This window comes from Polypterus senegalus, chromosome 4, assembly GCF_016835505.1.
Source record: "Polypterus senegalus isolate Bchr_013 chromosome 4, ASM1683550v1, whole genome shotgun sequence".
Taxonomy (NCBI): Eukaryota; Metazoa; Chordata; class Cladistia; order Polypteriformes; family Polypteridae; genus Polypterus; species Polypterus senegalus.
In genome coordinates this window covers 249461871-249480486 of record NC_053157.1, presented here as the reverse complement: position 1 = coordinate 249480486, position 18616 = coordinate 249461871, and the positions used below count along the sequence as shown (strand labels likewise).

Genomic DNA, 18616 nt, shown 5'->3' with positions numbered 1-18616 from the left:
CTTACTGCTTCTGGACAACCACATGTTTTTCTGGTGTCTAAACCTCTTCAGGTTCAGCTTCATTTCAGTGGTTTCACTTTGATGCACCGGTTTTTCTTATATCAGCTCTGCCCTGTTAATCTGTTAGGAAGGGATCTGATGACTAAGCTCTCCCTCTCTATTTCTCTAACCGAACAAGGGTTTTACTGTTCTATTCCTAAACTCCTGTGCCACACCTCCCCCACACTAAGCCCTCTTTTGCAGCCTGGACCCTGAACATCTCCTCACACACCATTCTCCTTAAAGCCCTACACTCTTTTCCTTCATGTTTTTTCCCCACTTGCAAGTCCCCAACACCCTCCACTGTACTGCCCAGTACTTCCCTTCTGAAGTGGACACACCTTGGTTAGAATCTTTTCTCTCTTCAGGTACTAGCCCAGAGACCCTCCATATCCCTTGCATTTTTTTCTCATCCACCAAAGCCGCTACTCTGGTGCACCTCACATATTCACAAAGCGTTTTCTATTTAGGAGGTTCGGTTCCCCATGTTTCTTAGCCAAATCTAGCACCGTTCACTGGGTTGAAATTGGGGAATGGGTGGAACAATGTCTCAATAGGACGGACTGGCTACATGTTGCTCCGGGTATTTTTGATACTTCAGATCATTTGATAACTAAGGTTTTACTTCGGATGACCTTCCAGTAATCCGTTCATTATGCCATCCCACCCTTTCCACATTTTCATTACAGACTTCATATCCCTCTTGGCTTTCCTCACTTCCCGATGCACTTTGGTCCCAGGGGAAAAATGATTATGGAAGGATAGCGCACTGTGAGCCACTGGTGATTTACCCAAAATTCACCTTCCGCCCGCATCGCGCCTAGTATCCTCTGTCTCCAGAAGCAGAGGCTGGCATCTCTGCCGTACATTCCGATCTCGTGAAACGTGGAGCGATCATTTCAATTAAATACTCTCCAGTCAACTCCCCCATTTTACCTGTTTAAAAAGGCTGGCGGTTCATGGCGTTTTGTTCAAGATCTTCGACAAGTTAATTCTGCAGTTTTTCCTAGGGCACCTATTGTTACTAATCCTTCCACTATTCTTTCTACGATACCCCCGTCCGCCCTTATTTCTCTGTTATTGACCTTGCTAACGCTTATTTTTCTATTCCTGTGCACCCCGACTCTCAATTCTGGTTTTCCTTTACTTTCCAAAACCGCCGTTGGACATGGACCGTTATGCCTCAGGGATATACTGAAGCCCCTTGTGTATTTGGACAAGCTCTTGCTCAAAATTTAGAAGGCTTTTGGCCAGATAAAGACAGTGTATTGATACAGTATGTGGATGATATAATGTTGTGTAGTACTACGGAAGCAGATTGTGCACGTGATACTCAGAAATTGTTAGTATTTTTAGCAGAAAATGGCCATAAAGTTTCTAAAGCAAAACTGCAGTTAGTTCAAACAACTGTGAAATATTTAGGTCATGACATTTCTTGCGAAACAAGAGCTCTCTCTAGCGACCGTATAAACACCATTCAAAATCTTCCTAGACCTGTTACAAAACCACAGGTTATGTCTGTATTGGGCATTTTAGGTTACTGCCGGCAATAGATTTTAAAGTTCACTGAAAGAGCACAGCTTTTGAAAACTTTGTCAAATACCCTGATCTCCCCTTTCTGGTCAGGTGGAATGGAATGATCAAGCTGAGAAGGCTCTGTGTGACTTAAAAAGTGCACTACTGTTCTGCCAGCGTTGGGAAACTCCCTGACTATTCTCGTCCATTCACTCTGTTCGTGGATGAAAAGGGGGGATATATGAATGCAGTTCTTACACAACTCCATGGAGAAAAACAAAGGCCAATAGCCTATTTTTCGAAAAAATTGGATCCAGTGGCTGCGGGACTTCCAACCTGTCTCAGAGCTGTAGCAGCCACAACAGAGGCCGTGCTAGCCAGTACAGATATAGTGCTCATGAGCCCCCTAGTGGTAAAAGTGCCTCATGCCGTACACTCCATTTTAGTACAGGCTAAAACCTCACAGCTCACTTCTGCTAGGGCAATACACTATCAAAATGTACTCTGTACGTTGTCAAACGTTACCATAGAAAGGTGCTCCACCTTAAATCCAGCTACTCTTCTTTCAACTGAAGAGGAAGGGGAGCCCCACAACTGTCATGACGAAATTACTAAGGTTATAAAACCTAGACCAGACCTACAGGAAACACCCTTAGGAACAGGAGAGATAATTTTTGTGGATGGATGTTCTTTACGATTGGAAAATGGAACACCTTCAACCAGCTATGCAGTGGTCAAAGGTGACCACCTGCTGGAAGCAAACCGAATTTGTTCAAGTTTAAGCGCACAGGCAGCTGAGTTGATAGCTCTCACCCGAGCTTGTCAGTTGTCAGAGGGAAAAATTGTAACTATCTATACTGATTCTAGATATGCTTTTGGAGTCTGCCATGATCATGGGGCATTATGGAAACTCAGGAGATTCAGGACCATTACTGGCAAGCCCATTCAACATCAAAAACTAATCGAATCCCTCTTAGAGGCCATAACTAAACCATCAAAGCTAGCGATCGTTAAATGTCAAGCTCACACAGGAAAAAAGGATCCTGTCAGCAAAGGAAACGAATTAGCTGATCATTTTGCTAAACGGGCTGCATATAATAACACACCAATCTCTTTATTCCAACAGAGAAATGACCAGGACACTGATAATCAAATTATTTCTTTACAGAGTGCAGCCACGGACACAGAGAAGAGAAAATGGTCCAAAGAAGGGTCCCTCTCTGATGGAGTCAGGACCCATAAGCAAACTAACAAACCTTTCCTCCCAAAGGCTTCTTTCCCAGGTATGGCAAACATTCCTAAGGGGAAGAACACATCGGCAGTTAGGGCTGTCGCCATTCGAAATTCTGACCGGACGGCCCATGCCAGTCGGCATGGTCATAGGTAATGTTACACTGCATACTATGGACAATGATTTTCTTTCCAGTCTTACAGGTCTCCGAGCTTCTCTGAAGGAAGTCCACGAGCAGGTGAATCAGGCCTGGAGAACTAGTCCTCCATCAAAGGATTCCCCAATTCCATTAGGAACCTGGATTCTGGTTAGAGATACTCGAAGGAAACATTGGCATCACCCTTGGTGGAGAGGACCGCTCCAAGTTTTGCTGTCGACACCACAAGCTGTTAAAGTTGAGGGACTGCCTGCTTGGATTCACGTCTCACATTGCAAAAGATGGCACCCTTGATTGTGGTATCCTTGTTTGCTGCCATATCCTGAAGATGTAAGAACTGAGTTAACTAGATAATTTACTTTTTCCTGGTGTTTCTTATGGACATGTGAACGAGTGTGCCCTGTGATAGGATGGCATCCAGTTCAAGGGTTCCAGTGCCCACAACTTTGATAGGTGCCAGATGACCACGACCCTGAACTGAAGCGGGTTAAAAAATGGATGGACTGATAAATGTATGAAAGATGCTATATAAAGCACGGCTTGAAAGAAAGCTGGATTTTTTTCTTTCTACAGATTATTTTCTAGAACATATTAGTAAAAATTGTATGCACTTTCAGCTATAAGAACAGCAATATTTGGACATTTTAGGGTGATTTATTTTCAAGTCGCCGGGGACTTCTTGTGCTTTGTTCCTGTTTGCAGGTTTCTGGTCACTCATTTAGCTGAGCTGTAGCCACTGTTGTGGGTCCTGAATCAGAACACACCTCCACTCAACCTGGTTAAATGGCTCAAGTCAGTTTTCATCTCTCTTACAGTTGCTTTTATCATTCTCCTGCTTGTAGTTGCTGTATTGTTCCCTTGGTAAGATACATTGTATCCAAGTATTTTACTGCCTTTATGGCAAAGGCTTACTTTTTACACAAAGAAAAAATGCTTCAGATCAGCACATCCACCCCACACTCCTCCGCCCACTCCACTCCATCCTCCTCTCCTACCCTTTCCTACTCAACTCTCCCCTGAACAATATTTTTTGTTTGCCAAACAGGGGGGAATGTGGAAGACAAATGTTCTCTTTGTTCCCTTGTACTAATCATGTCTGAGAAGTAAGCTTTACGAAACCATACATTATGTAAAAGCATGCTTTGTTTTAGCAAACAGAAAAATATTTGTGCAAAGGACTCAAGGTCTAAGCATTCCACACATGAGTCTGCCTTATCACGTTTTCCCTTAGCTTACATCTGAACGCCATAACAAAAGGGCCCAAGAAATCGAGTTGCATAAGGGGCGTTGAAGGGGCTCAAGGATTGTGTATAATAAACATGTTGACTGTTACATTTTATAATGATATTAAATCACGCATTCTAGGGGCATAAAAACTTGCCCCACCCAACAGATTGGGTTCAGAAGAGCCCTGATGCTGTCATGTATATTTGATTGTCTGTTTTTCTGAAACTCTTCTCACTGTGACTCTGCAAAATAAAGCTGCTTTATAACCACACCTGCTGTCTTGTCTGAAGTCTTCGTCCACACTGCTTTCTCAACTGTGTAATGCGTTTTTTCTTCAGCGCTCTTTGGAGCTCTTCCTTGTTTTCTACATACTGCGTTCACAGTCAGTTCACGTGACATATCCTTAAACAAATATGACAGTTGTCCTGTCTGTATCATTCCTAAGCAATCTTTCAGTTACAGAGGCGCAATCACTGCCACATTTACAGTGTAGCCACCCAAACACTCAAAGTAAGAACACATTCCACCTAATTAATTTAATATTTAAAACTTTAAACCACTAAACCCTCAATCAACAACCACAATAACAGTTGAAATCCTCACTCAAATGACTTGTTTTGTTATAAACATGAAACAAGATGCTCATTTACGTTTGATATAGTTGTGCATGGTCCCACAACCTCTACCCATGATGAGCTTCTCAAAAGAGTGTTTTCAGCACTGGCCAGGCATAATCTCACTCTTAATGGTGATAAATGTGTGTTTTCTGCACCTTCAATTGAATTTGTGACTTTCCGACTGTCTGCAGATATTCATCGGACACATCATTTACTGAACAGAGTCGATGCTTTATGGAAATATGAGCTGTAAATGATGATTTAACAGTAAACACTTTATTACAGCCCCTCATAGGGCAGGGGACTTTGCGACCCTTGATAAAATGTTCTTTTAAATGACAAAGGAGATCTTGTAAATTATGAAAATCGTTTTCACATTTTAGTGTTGTGATGATCTTTTCAAAACCACATGTGGGATAACTGTGCTGACGATAAAAGTGGGACTTGAAAGCAGCCTAGATTACAAATGTTTGCTTGCATCCTATTGCTAAACATGTGAACATGCGGTTTGGTTCATTTCGGTGTGATCTGCAGTGCAATTCGTACCTTTCACTGTTTAAAGACTCACTCCAGAGTTTGCACATGTACATTTTATGACTAGACGCTGTGCTATTTGATATGTTTCAGGAGACTAATGTGCTACCATCACTTTTTCTCCCCAAGAACAACACTTTTGATCAGTCACACCTACAGTGATTCTGACTACTAAGGGTGAAACTAGAGAATGTTACCTTTACAAAGAGACCAAACATGTGTTTATACTCCAGATAGTTCAATAACAGCAATGATTCTAATTTGGAGAGGTCGAATTACAAGCGATTTAGCAAAAATGACCCCGAATAATAATTTATGTGCCATTATCCAAAAAAACAAAACAGTTATTTTAGATATTTAAATAAAAAAAAAACTTTTAGGAACATAATTTTAAAAACTAACTCATGTTTAGTAAAGTGTTGTCCAATGTGTTAAATTCTCGACTTTCACAGTAAATGTAATTTAGTTTCTTGGTCACAATAATTCAAATCTCCCCGTTCAGCAGCTCTGATCATTAAAGTCAGGCTCTCAGCATTAAGGCACTGTGATGGTTTGTTAGTAGAATTCACCTGCAGAAATAATGAAACACTCGTGAAAATGTCTGTCTGTCTGTCTGTCTGGTAATATGAATTCCTGGTTTCTTCAAATCTCTGAGGTTCTCACCAAGTTTCAGTTGTCCTCTGCCTCCTAGTAATACGAGTTATATTTAAAAATCATTCACAAGAGCAGCAGACAAACTCCCTCCGCTGTGCTACTGCATGTCCAGCACGACGGGCTCACCGTGTCCTTCTTTATGGTGTGTGTGTCACCAAGGAAGAGCTCATCCTCCAGAGCCACCAGTCATGTCTTCATTTAGATAAATGGCTCTTAAAGCAAAGAAAGATGAGGTGTGTCATTTACTACAAAAACGGAGAGAAAAAGAAACGCGCTCTTTGTTTATCTGGTAACGTCAATCAAGTACATTTTCTGTACATCCCAGTACAACCGCAGTAACCATCGAGCTACCAGTAAGACTTCCATTTGTATGTGAGCTCAGTACTCAGACGGGGAAGAAAGAAGAGGATTTGGTTTTCTAGTTTTTCTTGGTTCAGAAGTTAAACTCTGTATTCTGTAACAAAGTTACCCCTCAGAATTAATGATTTAGCAAATACGCCACGAGCTGAAAAAGAACGAGAAATAAACAAATGATATGCACTGTGAAATAAAACACTAGGACTGTGTCGAATAATTACAACTGTGTAGAATAATAAATAGCCTTACCTTTTACTTTGTCACTAAACTTGGCTTCAACGTGCAGGTCTGTCATTTTGAGCGCAGATATACTGCAGCGTCGGCGCCGAGCACCGCAATGGACGGAGTCTCTGCTCTTCACGGGGATCTCTGAAGGGCTGCTTGGCTTTTACTGCACTAAACACCTGCGTGCGGAAGGGTATTAGGGCCACGGAGAAGAAAAAATAAAAATAAAAATAATAAGGAGACAGTGAAGAAAAGAAACAAGTGTATTTCGAGATTAGAGTCAACATGTCCACTTTATATGCACAGTCAAGGAGTTCTCGTGAAACTTACTTTGTGGAATTTGAAGAGCTGCCGGTATCACTGAGTGACAACCAACTTCAAGCACTGAATATAAATCAATTACTACAGCGAAAATGATTATTAATACAAACGTATGATTCACGGTACAGACATAACCATGCAAAACAAGTTATTAAAAATACGAACAAACTGCAAATTTCAAACGTTTCCATTTCGAAGCACACTTACTTCTATTGTCAAAAATATGAGCAATTAGTTTCGTCGCTGCTGCTTCTTTTTGTAATCCTTTTGTTTAATGGAGTTTCATCGCTTGGTACAACGGCAGGTTATTTAAGAGGAAACTCTATAAGGCGGAACCTCAAAGACGTAGGGATTACAAACTGTGAAATGTTTGGTTAAAGTTACACTTGATAGACAACTTCAAACGTTGATAATTGGACAGGTGAGTTTTAGATTGTCGTATAGTAACAACGATCTCATTCGTTAAAGTTCTGAATTAGCACAATATGATTTGCTAAAGTCGAATTTGATTCACAGTCATCTTGCCTTTAGATATGCCCATAATGTCTCCAGTCTTCAGCAATACCCTCCTCGATTTGCTCAGCCCCCTCATCTGCTGAACGGTTTTGGCTCAAAGCATATAAGCAGTTGGCCCTGCTGCATCTGTAAGGTGTGCTGCCGCGAGTTTAAATCCTAGTTGGGGCTCGCGTATGGTCCCTGCCCAAAGCACAAAAAAAAAAAAAAAAAAAATTTAAAAAGAGTTATGTAGTACTTTTCTGTAAGTTTAGAAATAGGTTTAGCTAACATCATGAATGATTCACATGGGACACCTCGTTTCTTGTTGTGTAGTCTTGTCCACCTAGAATCTGTAACAAATGAATAGGCATTTATTTGCGTAAGGCAGCACGTATTATAACAATCCAGCGTCACCCCATCAGAGGTGTGAAGAGAACATCATGTGTGGGTGGGCATTTGGTTTGTCTGGAGAGGGCAAAAAATATGCATCCATCCATCCATCCCCATTTTTGTAGGAAGGTCAAATAATAATAACAACATAATTTAATATAACATATAAAAGCAACAATTGTGGCATAAATCATAACCTATTATTCAATAAAATTAACAGAAGCAATGTAATATGTATTATTATTTTTTGTGAACAAATATAGAACTACATTTACAAGGTAAATATCAATAAAGTCAAATGTATACAACATATGAGAGCAAGAACAGAAATGTGGCTCATTGTAGTCATTAGGGAGGCTATGATATCAGTTTCCAGTGTTTAACCTGAATATTATCTACAGGACCAGTCTGCGGTTACTCTTGGCAAATTCTGAAATACAGTACAGTGCATCCGGAAAGTATGCACAGCACATCACTTTTTCCACATTTTGTTATGTTACAGCCTTATTCCAAAATTGATTACATTCATTTTTTTCCTCAGAATTCTACACACAACACCCCAAAATGACGTGAAAAAATTTACTTGAGGTTTTTGCAAATCTATTAAAAATAAAAAAAACTGAGAAATCCCATGTACATAAGTATTCACAGCCTTTGCTCAATACTTTGTCGATGCACCTTTGGCAGCAATTACAGCCTCAAGTCTTTTTGAATATGATGCAACAAGCTTGGCACACCTATCCTTGGCCAGTTTCGCCCATTCCTCTTTGCAGCACCTCTCAAGCTCCATCAGGTTGGATGGGAAGCATCGGTGCACAGCCATTTTAAGATCTCTCCAGAGATGTTCAATCGGATTCAAGTCTGGGCTCTGGCTGGGCCACTCAAGGACATTCACAGAGTTGTCCTGAAGCCACTCCTTTGATATCTTGGCTGTGTGCTTAGGGTCGTTGTCCTGCTGAAAAATGAACCGTCGACCCAGTCTGAGGTCAAGAGCGCTCTGGAGTAGGTTTTCATCCAGGATATCTCTGTACTGTACATTGCTGCAGTCATCTTTCCCTTTATCCTGACTAGTCTCCCAGTTCCTGCTGCTGAAAAACATCCCCAAAGCATGATGCTGCCACCACCATGCTTCACTGTAGGGATGGTATTGGCTTGGTGATGAGTGGTGCCTGGTTTCTTCCAAACGTGATGCCTGGCATTCACGCCAAAGAGTTCAATCTTTGTCTCATCAGACCAGAGAATTTTGTTTCTCATGGTCTGACAGTCCTTCAGGTGCCTTTTGGCAAACTCCAGGCAGGCTGCCATGTGCCTTTTACTAAGGAATGGCTTCCGTTTGGCCAGTCTACCATACAGGCCTGATTGGTAGATTGCTGCAGAGACGGTTGTCCTTCTGGAAGGTTCTCCTCTCTCAACAGAGGACTTCTGGAGCTCTGACAGAGTGACCACCGGGTTCTTGGTCACCTCCCTGACTAAGGCCCTTCTCCCCCAACCGCTCAGTTTAGATGGCTGGCCAGCTCAAGGAAGAGTCCTCGTGGTTTTGAACTTCTTCCACTTACGAATGATGGAGGCCACTGTGCTCATTGGGACCTTCAAAACAGCAGAAATATTTCTGTAACCTTCCCCAGATTTGTGCCTCAAGATAATCCTGTCTTGGAAGTCTACAGACAATTCCTTTGACTTCATGCTTGGTTTGTGCTCTGACATGAACTGTCAACTGTGGGACCTTATATAGACAGGTGTGTGCCTTTCCAAATCATGTCCAATCAACTGAATTTACCACAGGTGGACTCCAATTAAGCTGCAGAAAAATCTCAAGGATGATCAGGGGAAACAGGATGCACCTGAGCTCAATTTTGAGCTTCATGGCAAAGGCTGTGAATACTTATGTACATGTGCTTTCTCAATTTTTTTATTTTTAATAAATTTGCAAAAACCTCAAGTAAACTTTTTTCACGTTGTCATTATGGGGTGTTGTGTGTAGAATTCTGAGGAAAAAATGAATTTAATCCATTTTGGAATAAGGCTGTAACATAACAAAATGTGGAAAAAGTGATGAACTGATAAATTCATTCATGTCAATTTTCTGTGATGTTTTTCTCATGTGCCAGAATGACTAAATTTCTCTTCCTTGAATGCAGCATCGTTCAGCGGAGTGGAGTGAGAATGCGGTTCAAAGTAGCGAAAGAGCTTTCGCATGCGGCTGAAGACACACCAATGATGAGTGCTGTGATACGTAGCGAATGCAACATAGGGAAGGCCTCTTTGTACTGCTAAATGCATTTGAATGCTTCAGAGAGATTAGCATCAGCCAGCAGTTTATTGATCAACATTGCTTTTGCCACAGCAATTTCATTTTGCAAGCTCATACAGTTTTGCTCTGTGCCTAGAAGTGCCTGAAGTGGTTTCAGGACAGAATGATCAAGAAATAATTCTGATTTTGGCAGGAGAAGTGATGTGGCCCTCAATAATTCAACATTACTCTGAGAGAATCTTGTCTCCATTTCCACAATAGGTCTATCAAGAATGCTGAACATAGCCCTTTTAAAAGTCTGATTAGGAGCAATTTGTTCATCAGAGTCATCAAGCCCAAGTGTAGACACGGCAATACTATCATCAAGCTGTGAATTAACTTTCCGTTTCCTTCTGAGTGAATTGGTAGGCCTACTTTCACACTGAGAGAAATGCTCCTCCCAGAATGAGTGGCTTCTCATCTCCTTCAGTTTGGCAGAAATCCACTGCATGTGCCTGTAGAATTGCATTGGCTGGTTTCAGCACACCAAGCACATGAAGGAGGAATTTTTCTGTATTGAAGAAATTCTGCTTTTTCAAAAGACCACATGCCTCTATGCAAATGTCAAAAGGGACAGTGTCAGCCTCTGCTACCTCTGAGAGAAGCCCCCTTATAGCTTCCTCATTGTTGACAATAGACTTTGTGACATCATAATGACTGATTCATCGTATTTCTAGAAGTCTTTTCAGTGTGGGTGTATTGTATGTGTGTGAAACATAATGTCTGTGACAAAATGTGTTCAATGAATTTGACCAGTCAAAGAACTTCTTAGCCAGAGGTTCCCATTCCATTGCATGTATCACTGCTAAATTGAGCTGGTGGTTGTAGCAGTGTACATATGTTATGTACTTAACAACTTTGTTTTGTAATAAAGCTTGGACACCAACCCTTGTCCGAGACATGACAGAAGCACCATCAAAACAATGACACACTAAATTGTCTGTCATACAGAAAACCACAAATGCAAGGAACAAGTGAACAAGTAGTGAGGTGGACATGGGGACTTTAGAGACCTTCAGAACTTAACTTGATGTAAATTTGGTAAATAGGATGGGTGATCAAAGTTGTTTTAATGTCCTTTACAGTATTTAATGTTGTTATTGCACCTGTAAATTTACAGTAAATTACTGGCTACTGAGTTGCATTACTTTTACAGTTGGCATGTAAAAATACAGTAGATTAATGTAAATTGAAAATGGTTAATTATTGTAATTCAACAGTAACATACTGCTACATCACAGTAATTTTCTTGCCCAGTTTACTGTGAAGTCACAGTGTGGTATGGTAATTTTATTGTAATGTACTGTAATATGATACAGTAAAATACTGTAAAAGTAATGCAACTAGTAGCCAGTAATTTACTGTAAATTTACAGTCAAATTTTTTACAGTGAATATTAATTAATTTTCAAATATTTTATAAATGAAATTTGAACATTTCATAGAGAAATTACACACCACCAGAAACATCCAGCTCAGCAAAATACCCTTGAGGAGGACATTTTATTGTGAAGCATATTTGTGGGTTGCTCTGAACCAACTCTTGAAAAATATCTTCCTCCACGTTAGTATTTGTCTCATCAAAGACTTGAAGTGCAGCCTTTGCTGTAAGCCCACATTTTTTATTTTTACTAAAACAAGATACATTTGATTATAAATGTTAATAAAGTAACTTTTCAAATCAGCTGAAACAGACATAATTAAATTCAAATTTACCTTCGTTTAGAAACTCCTCAAATGTGAACCCATCTTGCACTTTGATGTATTTCTTCACCTGACGGTAATTCACCTTCACCAGCACGACGAGACCTCGTGAAAGAACTTCAGTGTCAGCTTTGAGAGAGCAGTTGGTTAACAATCTCGGGACAACAGCTTAATATATTCTATCTATCTATCTATCTATCTATCTATCTATCTATCTATCTATCTATCTATCTATCTATCTATCTATCTATCTATCTCCATATCTTGCAATATGCTTGTTATTATAACAATTTAACGATGGACAATCAATCATTTTTCAGTAATGGCCACAATTAAAGATAAGGGAAGTGCTGCTGCTCTGCCGGAACTCAAATCCCCTCTTTGGTGGTCTAATGTATTCCTGCTCCCCTAAATAACACTGAGTACAAACACTGTGTAACACTCCGAGTGCTGATATTCTCAAATCAACACCAGAATCAACACTTGTTAAAATGAACTCTGAAATAACAACACTAAACAACACTGAAGATTTTGCTGTGTACTTGGCCGTGTTTTTAGTGTTTATTTCACCAATCCGGTTTTTATATATGGTTTTGATAATGTGAGAGCAAAAATGAATGTTAGCAGATTAGCAAATTATTTATACTGCCATTTATTTCACCAGGAAGGAAAAAAAAATAAGGATGACAGGGACTCTAACTTGGTGGGTTTTTAAGGCACAATTAAAAATAAGAATTTTATTAGATTTCAAGTTTTATAGGATGACCCACAATTTGCAAACATTTGTAGAACAGTGGTGTGTAATGAATGCAATTTGTAAAATTGTTAATGAGGATTGTGTTTTTGTTTTGTGAATTAATTATTATGAAACTACAGCAAAAAACTCATTCATAGGTTACATAGGATGTTCTTTTTTTGATGGTTTGTTGATTTTTGTATTTTGTATTGATTGTTGGTTGTTTAATAAAAGGTATATTAAAACTCAAAAAAACTTGCTGTCATTATTTCTTTAGTCTCATCCCTATTTATTGTTCTATTCCTGCCTTGCCTGTTTACATGTTTACCACTCAATCCTTATTGTATGTAGCGTCTTCAGTCAGTCAGTCATTCTCGAACCTGCTATATCCGAACACGGGGTCACGGGGGTCTGCTGGAGACAATCCCAGCCAACACAGAAAGCAAGGCAAGATATGTAGCCACTTTCTTTTACTGATTTTATGAATGACACTCATGATGCCAGACTATTCGAGACGACATGCGGCTTTTCTTACTTTTCCCGTTTATAAAATGCTATTGCAGTACTAGGCCTGGCCACGAGATGGCAGAAGCGCACCTCCGCCATGTAAACGCAGGCGAGGAGAACACAAGAGAGCCGCTCGAGGGGTGTCAGGTTCAGCAGGCCGACTGAGGAGCTCCGCCACAAGTTGGCGCTTCATTGCTCAGACTGTCAGACCTGCACAGCAGGAGGCGGCGGTGAGCACAACGACATGAACTCGTGCGGGTCTGCGCAGATTCTGTGATCTTCGTTTTACTTTTCTTGTGTCCAAATCAAATGGAATCATGTAAATGGTAAATGGTCATGTAAAAGTTGATGACGCGTGTTTGTATTTGTGTCTGTCAAACTGAAGTCAAAGTCACCTGCGATCTCATAACCTGCCCTGTCAATTGTAATAACCTGAAGGTGCCGTTCAACGTGCGGACCAAACCTGCGCTCCTCCTTCAGCCCCCACCTCCCCGCAGTGCGCGTTCCCGCTGATCTCAAAGCGCAGCACCGGACTAAACCAGTCGGGCACTCCGTGAAGCGCGCGTGTCACACTGAGACTTAGCGGAGTGAGCGTCACGTGAATAGCCGTCTGCTTCCAGTCGAGGCTCAGTCGGTGCTGCGATCTCAAAGTGTCCGTCATTAACACACGACGGGCTGAGACAGTCCACGGTTAAGTGCGCACACTCGGGAGATTTAAGGAGCGCCGAGAAACGATAAAGGAGAACATCAGTGATGGAGACAACGAGGTGAGAGAGACATCTACAGACGGAGTGTCTGTGAGTATTATGGGATGGCTTAGGAAATGAAAGTAGGCTGAGCAAGAAGGAGCACTTGAGCTGGACGAGTGGTGCAAATCTGTAAGAACTTGAACTGACGAATAATCGCCGATATCACGTTAAAATATCTGCGATAATTTTTTTTTTGATTACATCTCGCCTGATGAAGGGGCCGGAGTTGCCTCGAAAGCTTGCATATTGTAATTTTCTTAGTTAGCCAATAATAGGTGTCATTTTACTTGACTTCTCACTACTTAACATAATCCCCAAAATGTGTTAATTGAATCCAGTTAATCTGACTGCGAGTCTCACTTTGCTAAAGAAGCAGAACCAAATTAAATGCAAATCTGTTAATAATAATAGGAGGTCACTGGCACTTGATCATTATATTATATTATTATGACTTATCATCTAATAATTATATGACTTGATACCTCGTTATTACGACTAAGTTTTACTAATATGACGGTACACCCCCCTGTAGTGGGCATAGTGGGGAATTGCAGGCCTCTTAGTGTTTTGCAGTTGTTGTGCCAGCAGGGAGGTTTACAGGCTGGTATGGTGCCCACTAATCACAGTCAGACTAACACACATTCTGTCATTAAACTGCTGGCCAATATCAGAGGTGACGTCTGGTGCTGCGGCTCTGTAACTCGATGATATTGATTAGCATGGGAGTCATAAAAGCTGTGCTAATGTTTGTGAGGCGCCATCTGTTGGAAAGACTCAGACAAAGTGACTGGACAGATACACAGACAGACACACAGACACTTGTCCTTTTATTAAAGAGGATTAATCATAAACAAGAAGGCTTAATATAATCAGAACATTCAGAATATCAGATATGATCAGCTGAATTTACAAATCAAAAGTTACAAAAATGAACAGATTTGACAAATAACAGTCGTCCATAATTTTGTTTTGTGTGTTTTGATCTTTTTAGATTAATAAGCAATTCAAATTTTACAAACAGTGAAGCATTAACAGGCCATTTATCTCTGTGAATGTAACACCTAATCATAATTAACTAAAGATTAATCTAAAATAAGTATTCTTTTACACATTAATTATTATTAAACCAAACTGTCCTTCAAGGTCATGTCAATATTCTGAATATTTTTTGATCTCACCAAACTCTTCACATCCTAACTTCTCGTGTGTTTAATATGCAGAGAGGCCACAAGAGGGAGCAGTTTGGCTCCAGAAGAATCAGCTGATGTCACAACCCTGAAAGTCACAGGAATGTCACTAAGGTGCAAGTCACATGACCAGCGTCTGAGTTGACAGCACATGATGAGGGCCACAGGAGCTGATGTGGAGTCAATTATCAGTGACTGGCTTTGTGTCCAGTGTGCTCATTATTTTTAAGTGACATTTTGCCCTGAATGTGCCCACCTGCCCACCCTGCTGACTGACATTTCCATTTCATTAATCCTGAGCTCTAAAAGCCCCCAAGGTCAGCAGGAGACGACCTCAACCAACACAAACATCAGACGACAGGACAACATGGCTGTCAGCCTGTAGAGTTTGAACGACTGCCAGTGTGCAGCTGTGACGAGGACCTGAGTGACCAGACAGACCAGTGCCTTTATGAGGTCACACAGCGGGGACTGAAGCAATGGCCGAGGTGACAGGAGAGAGAAGAGGGCAGCAGGGCTTAGGTCAGCAGTGAAGAGCTCATCGGGTGACAACCTGTCTGATGAGCGAGTGCCTAAAGAATCAGATGTCAGTCACACAACGAGATACGGATTTGATCAACGAGGAATACAATCTGTGATCACAAGACGGCCATCAGCGTGTGACGAATCAAAGAGGAGAAAATCAGAGGGAGGAACAAAACTGACAAACACACAAGTGACACACTCATCTGACTCACTCTGTCTCAGGTCACTCATCTCACCCTTTATCACCCTGACTCTCTTCTCTATCATCCTCACCCCTCACTCTTTATTCACCTTCTCCTCTTCCTTTTAACCCCTCAGGCTCCATGAAGATGACAGATTTAGAAGTCATAGTCGCCATCTGCTGGTGAGGCCTGTAATACACAGTGGGGGGGCTGTCAGCCTGGGCCTTCATTGGCTTCTTCACACACACTGATGTCAGGTGACACGCCGCTCCTTGAGGGGTCCTGAGGTAATTGTAAATGAATCCTGGGAATGTGTGTGTCAGTGGAAATATAAAAGTGTCCTCAAGTGTCACATCTGATTGTCACTTTGAAAACCGACAGTGAAGGTGAAGTCAGTCAGCTGACTCGTCTCCTTGAGGTTGGGTGACAGTGGGAACAACAAGGAGGAGGTGCAGTTTAATGTCTAACGTGACACCAAGTGACTCAGTAAAACACCAAACTCCAACAGTATGGCTGACTTGTGACTGAGAGGTGAGTCCTCGTCTTTAGACAGTCACAGTGAATTCATTCTGAGGTGACAGACCACCGGAGTAACTAATAGAGGGGCAGACAATGACTGTTCAGAGGCCAACACTCCTGACACTTCTGTCACTCTGTGCTCCTAAATAGTCACTGGGATGAGGCTCTGGATACTGAGACAGGCATGTGGTCCTGCTGGAGCAGCACAACTGAAAGGCGCTATATAGACTGACTGACAGGTGACATTCAGTGACACTCAGAGGACACAGCAGCTGGGATGTCAGCCTGAAGGACATGTAGCTGTGAATCAACAGTGACCTCTGCTGGTGAGACTGGTATTTGTAGCTCTGAGGTGTCACCGCCCCTCATGATGACACAGACACCTGATTGGCTACTCAGACCCAATAATAATGGAGACCCTGACAGCCGCACTCACCCCGCATTCTAATCCACAAATTCACTCACAGAGGTGCTGCCCCAACCCATAGTGGAAAATTAATTTTGACCCAAAACTACAGACACAGAGACACCTGAGCTTGTGGGGACATCAAGTGACCGGTGGAGGGTACTGGTCAGTGGTCACATGGTGTCAGATGGCTGATTGTTACACTGGAGTGAAGACCAAACCCAAACCCTGGATAGAGGGGCTCAGTGAAGGAGGTGTTGAACCTGTGGAGGAGGGTCATTGTGTGTGAGATGCTATAAAATGACAGAGAGCCAGCAGGCCAGTCTAGATACACACCTATTCTGGGGCTGTAGGGGGCGCTGATTACAGTCTCCTTCTTATTGTGACGCACAGAGTACTGGGAACGAGACCACCGCAAACACCAGGACTTGTCGTTGTATCCAAGGCAGCAATCCCCTCCCCATCCTTTCCTTCTAAGTCCTTTATATGCGACTCCAATCCTCATGAAGTCTCCACTGCACTCCACCTCCCAGTAACAGCGAGTCCCAGTCAGAGCCTCTCTGCATAGAACTTGGTAATAGCAGTCAAATCTGTCAGGATGATAAGGATATTTAGTTACCGTCCCCTCAAGTGTCACCTTCTTGTTCCCTTCAGACAGATGGAGGAGTCTGTGTGGTGTGTTGATGTCCAGTGTGAGGGGACAGAAGTCTGAAAGGAGAGAAAAGAAAATGAGTGAGGAAATCTGGGAGTGTGTAACGGGACTGGGGGCGGAGCACAACAGAGACAATTAACAAGAACCAATCAGAAGCTGCTCTGATGAGACACTAATAGTGAAGAGCTCATCTGATTGGACAGAATCTGTGTTGATTAAAAATTAAATCATAAAAAGACAACAACAGACAACAAAGTGAAAGGCAGGAAAGTCAATCATTTGAAAGTCATCTCAGTCGTCAGAAATTATGATAAACACCATAAGGTCACCATTGAGGTCAGAGTTCTGATGGACTGTCCACACTGACCGCAGGCTTTGTTTTACTGTCACAGTCCACCTCTCTAATTAAAATCAATCAACTGTCACACTTCACAACCACATAAATTATTTGAATAAAAGCTGCAATCAGTATTTACTATATTTAATCTATCTATCTATTATATAGTGCCTTTCCCATCTGTCATTGTGTCTATCTTTCTTTCTTTAGTGTGTTTCCTTATATCTCTTTTTATTTTTTGACTGTCATTCTTATCCAAGGTGACTTCCATCATCTCAGATTCCATTGTTTCCTTTTCTTTTCTTTGTCCAATCAGAGCCCAGGCAGGTGAAATGACTTGCTGAGGTCACACAGTGGTGTCAATAGTGGGATTTGAACCCACAACCTCAGGGTTTGAAGTCCAGAGTCTTCACCACCACACCACAGTGCATTTTCTCCTCCATTTAAACTCTCCTTTTGTTCAATCTGAGGTCAGCTTTACTCTGGTGGTCTCATCAGGTAGGTGGGCTACCGTCCTGCGGAACCTCAAACATCTTGAGAATATTAGAAGCTGTGCTCACTGGAACATGAAGCTCTGTGGAGGTGGTCTTGTGCTCTTCATCTTGGGTTCAACAGACGGCTTTGGTGATTCCCTGCCTGAGTCTCTCTATCCCATAATGCACCAGTCACAGGACCCCCATCAGTCTCAGCCCCTCAGTCACACAACACTCAGACTTTCTTATCCTAAGCCTGTCCTGCTCTATTAAAACTTCAATGATTTTTATTGTGATGATCGATTCAGTCAAAGCACAAACTCACAGTTTAAAAAGTCGTCTCTGCTCTGAGGTTCAGGAGGCTGGAGGGAGAAAACTGGAGCTTCATGAGCTGAAAATAAAAAGAAAAGAGAAGAGGAATGGAAACTGAGAAGATGGCATTGTGGGATCTTAGTTTAGTTCTTAAACATGGATTACAAATGCAGAGGAGTTCAAATAAAACATTTATAAAATATACAAGGGCTGGCAACTTAGGCCAAATGTAGATCTGAATATTCATATTAATAATAAATATACAGGGGGTCAGAG

General features: G+C 41.6%; 2 protein-coding genes across 3 annotated transcripts in view; one reads left to right on the top strand and one right to left on the bottom strand.

Annotated features, from left to right (window-relative positions):
• LOC120528441 (zinc finger protein 260-like) overlaps positions 1-18616 on the top strand; it is a 413573-nt gene that overhangs the window by 129469 nt on the left and 265488 nt on the right. The window lies entirely within an intron of this gene.
• On the bottom strand, positions 6607-18088 carry LOC120529028 (cytolytic toxin-beta-like). Its single transcript, XM_039753089.1, has 3 exons — positions 18067-18088; positions 16769-17268; positions 6607-6735 (listed from the first exon to the last, which is right to left on the bottom strand). Exons 1-3 carry the CDS (start codon positions 18086-18088, stop codon positions 6607-6609), a joined length of 651 nt encoding a protein of 216 aa, XP_039609023.1.

Excerpts from the sequence above, each read along its gene's own strand:
- LOC120529028 (XM_039753089.1), bottom strand. The coding sequence starts at position 18,088 with ATGTTTGAGGTTCCGCAGGACG. Across the intron at positions 17,269-18,066 it reads GTTTGAGGTTCCGCAGGACG|GTCCCCTCACACTGGACATC; the intron begins GTAGCCCACCTA and ends TTTCAGACTTCT. Across the intron at positions 6,736-16,768 it reads GGTTTGGTCTTCACTCCAGT|GTGTTTAGTGCAGTAAAAGC; the intron begins GTAACAATCAGC and ends TTCCGCACGCAG.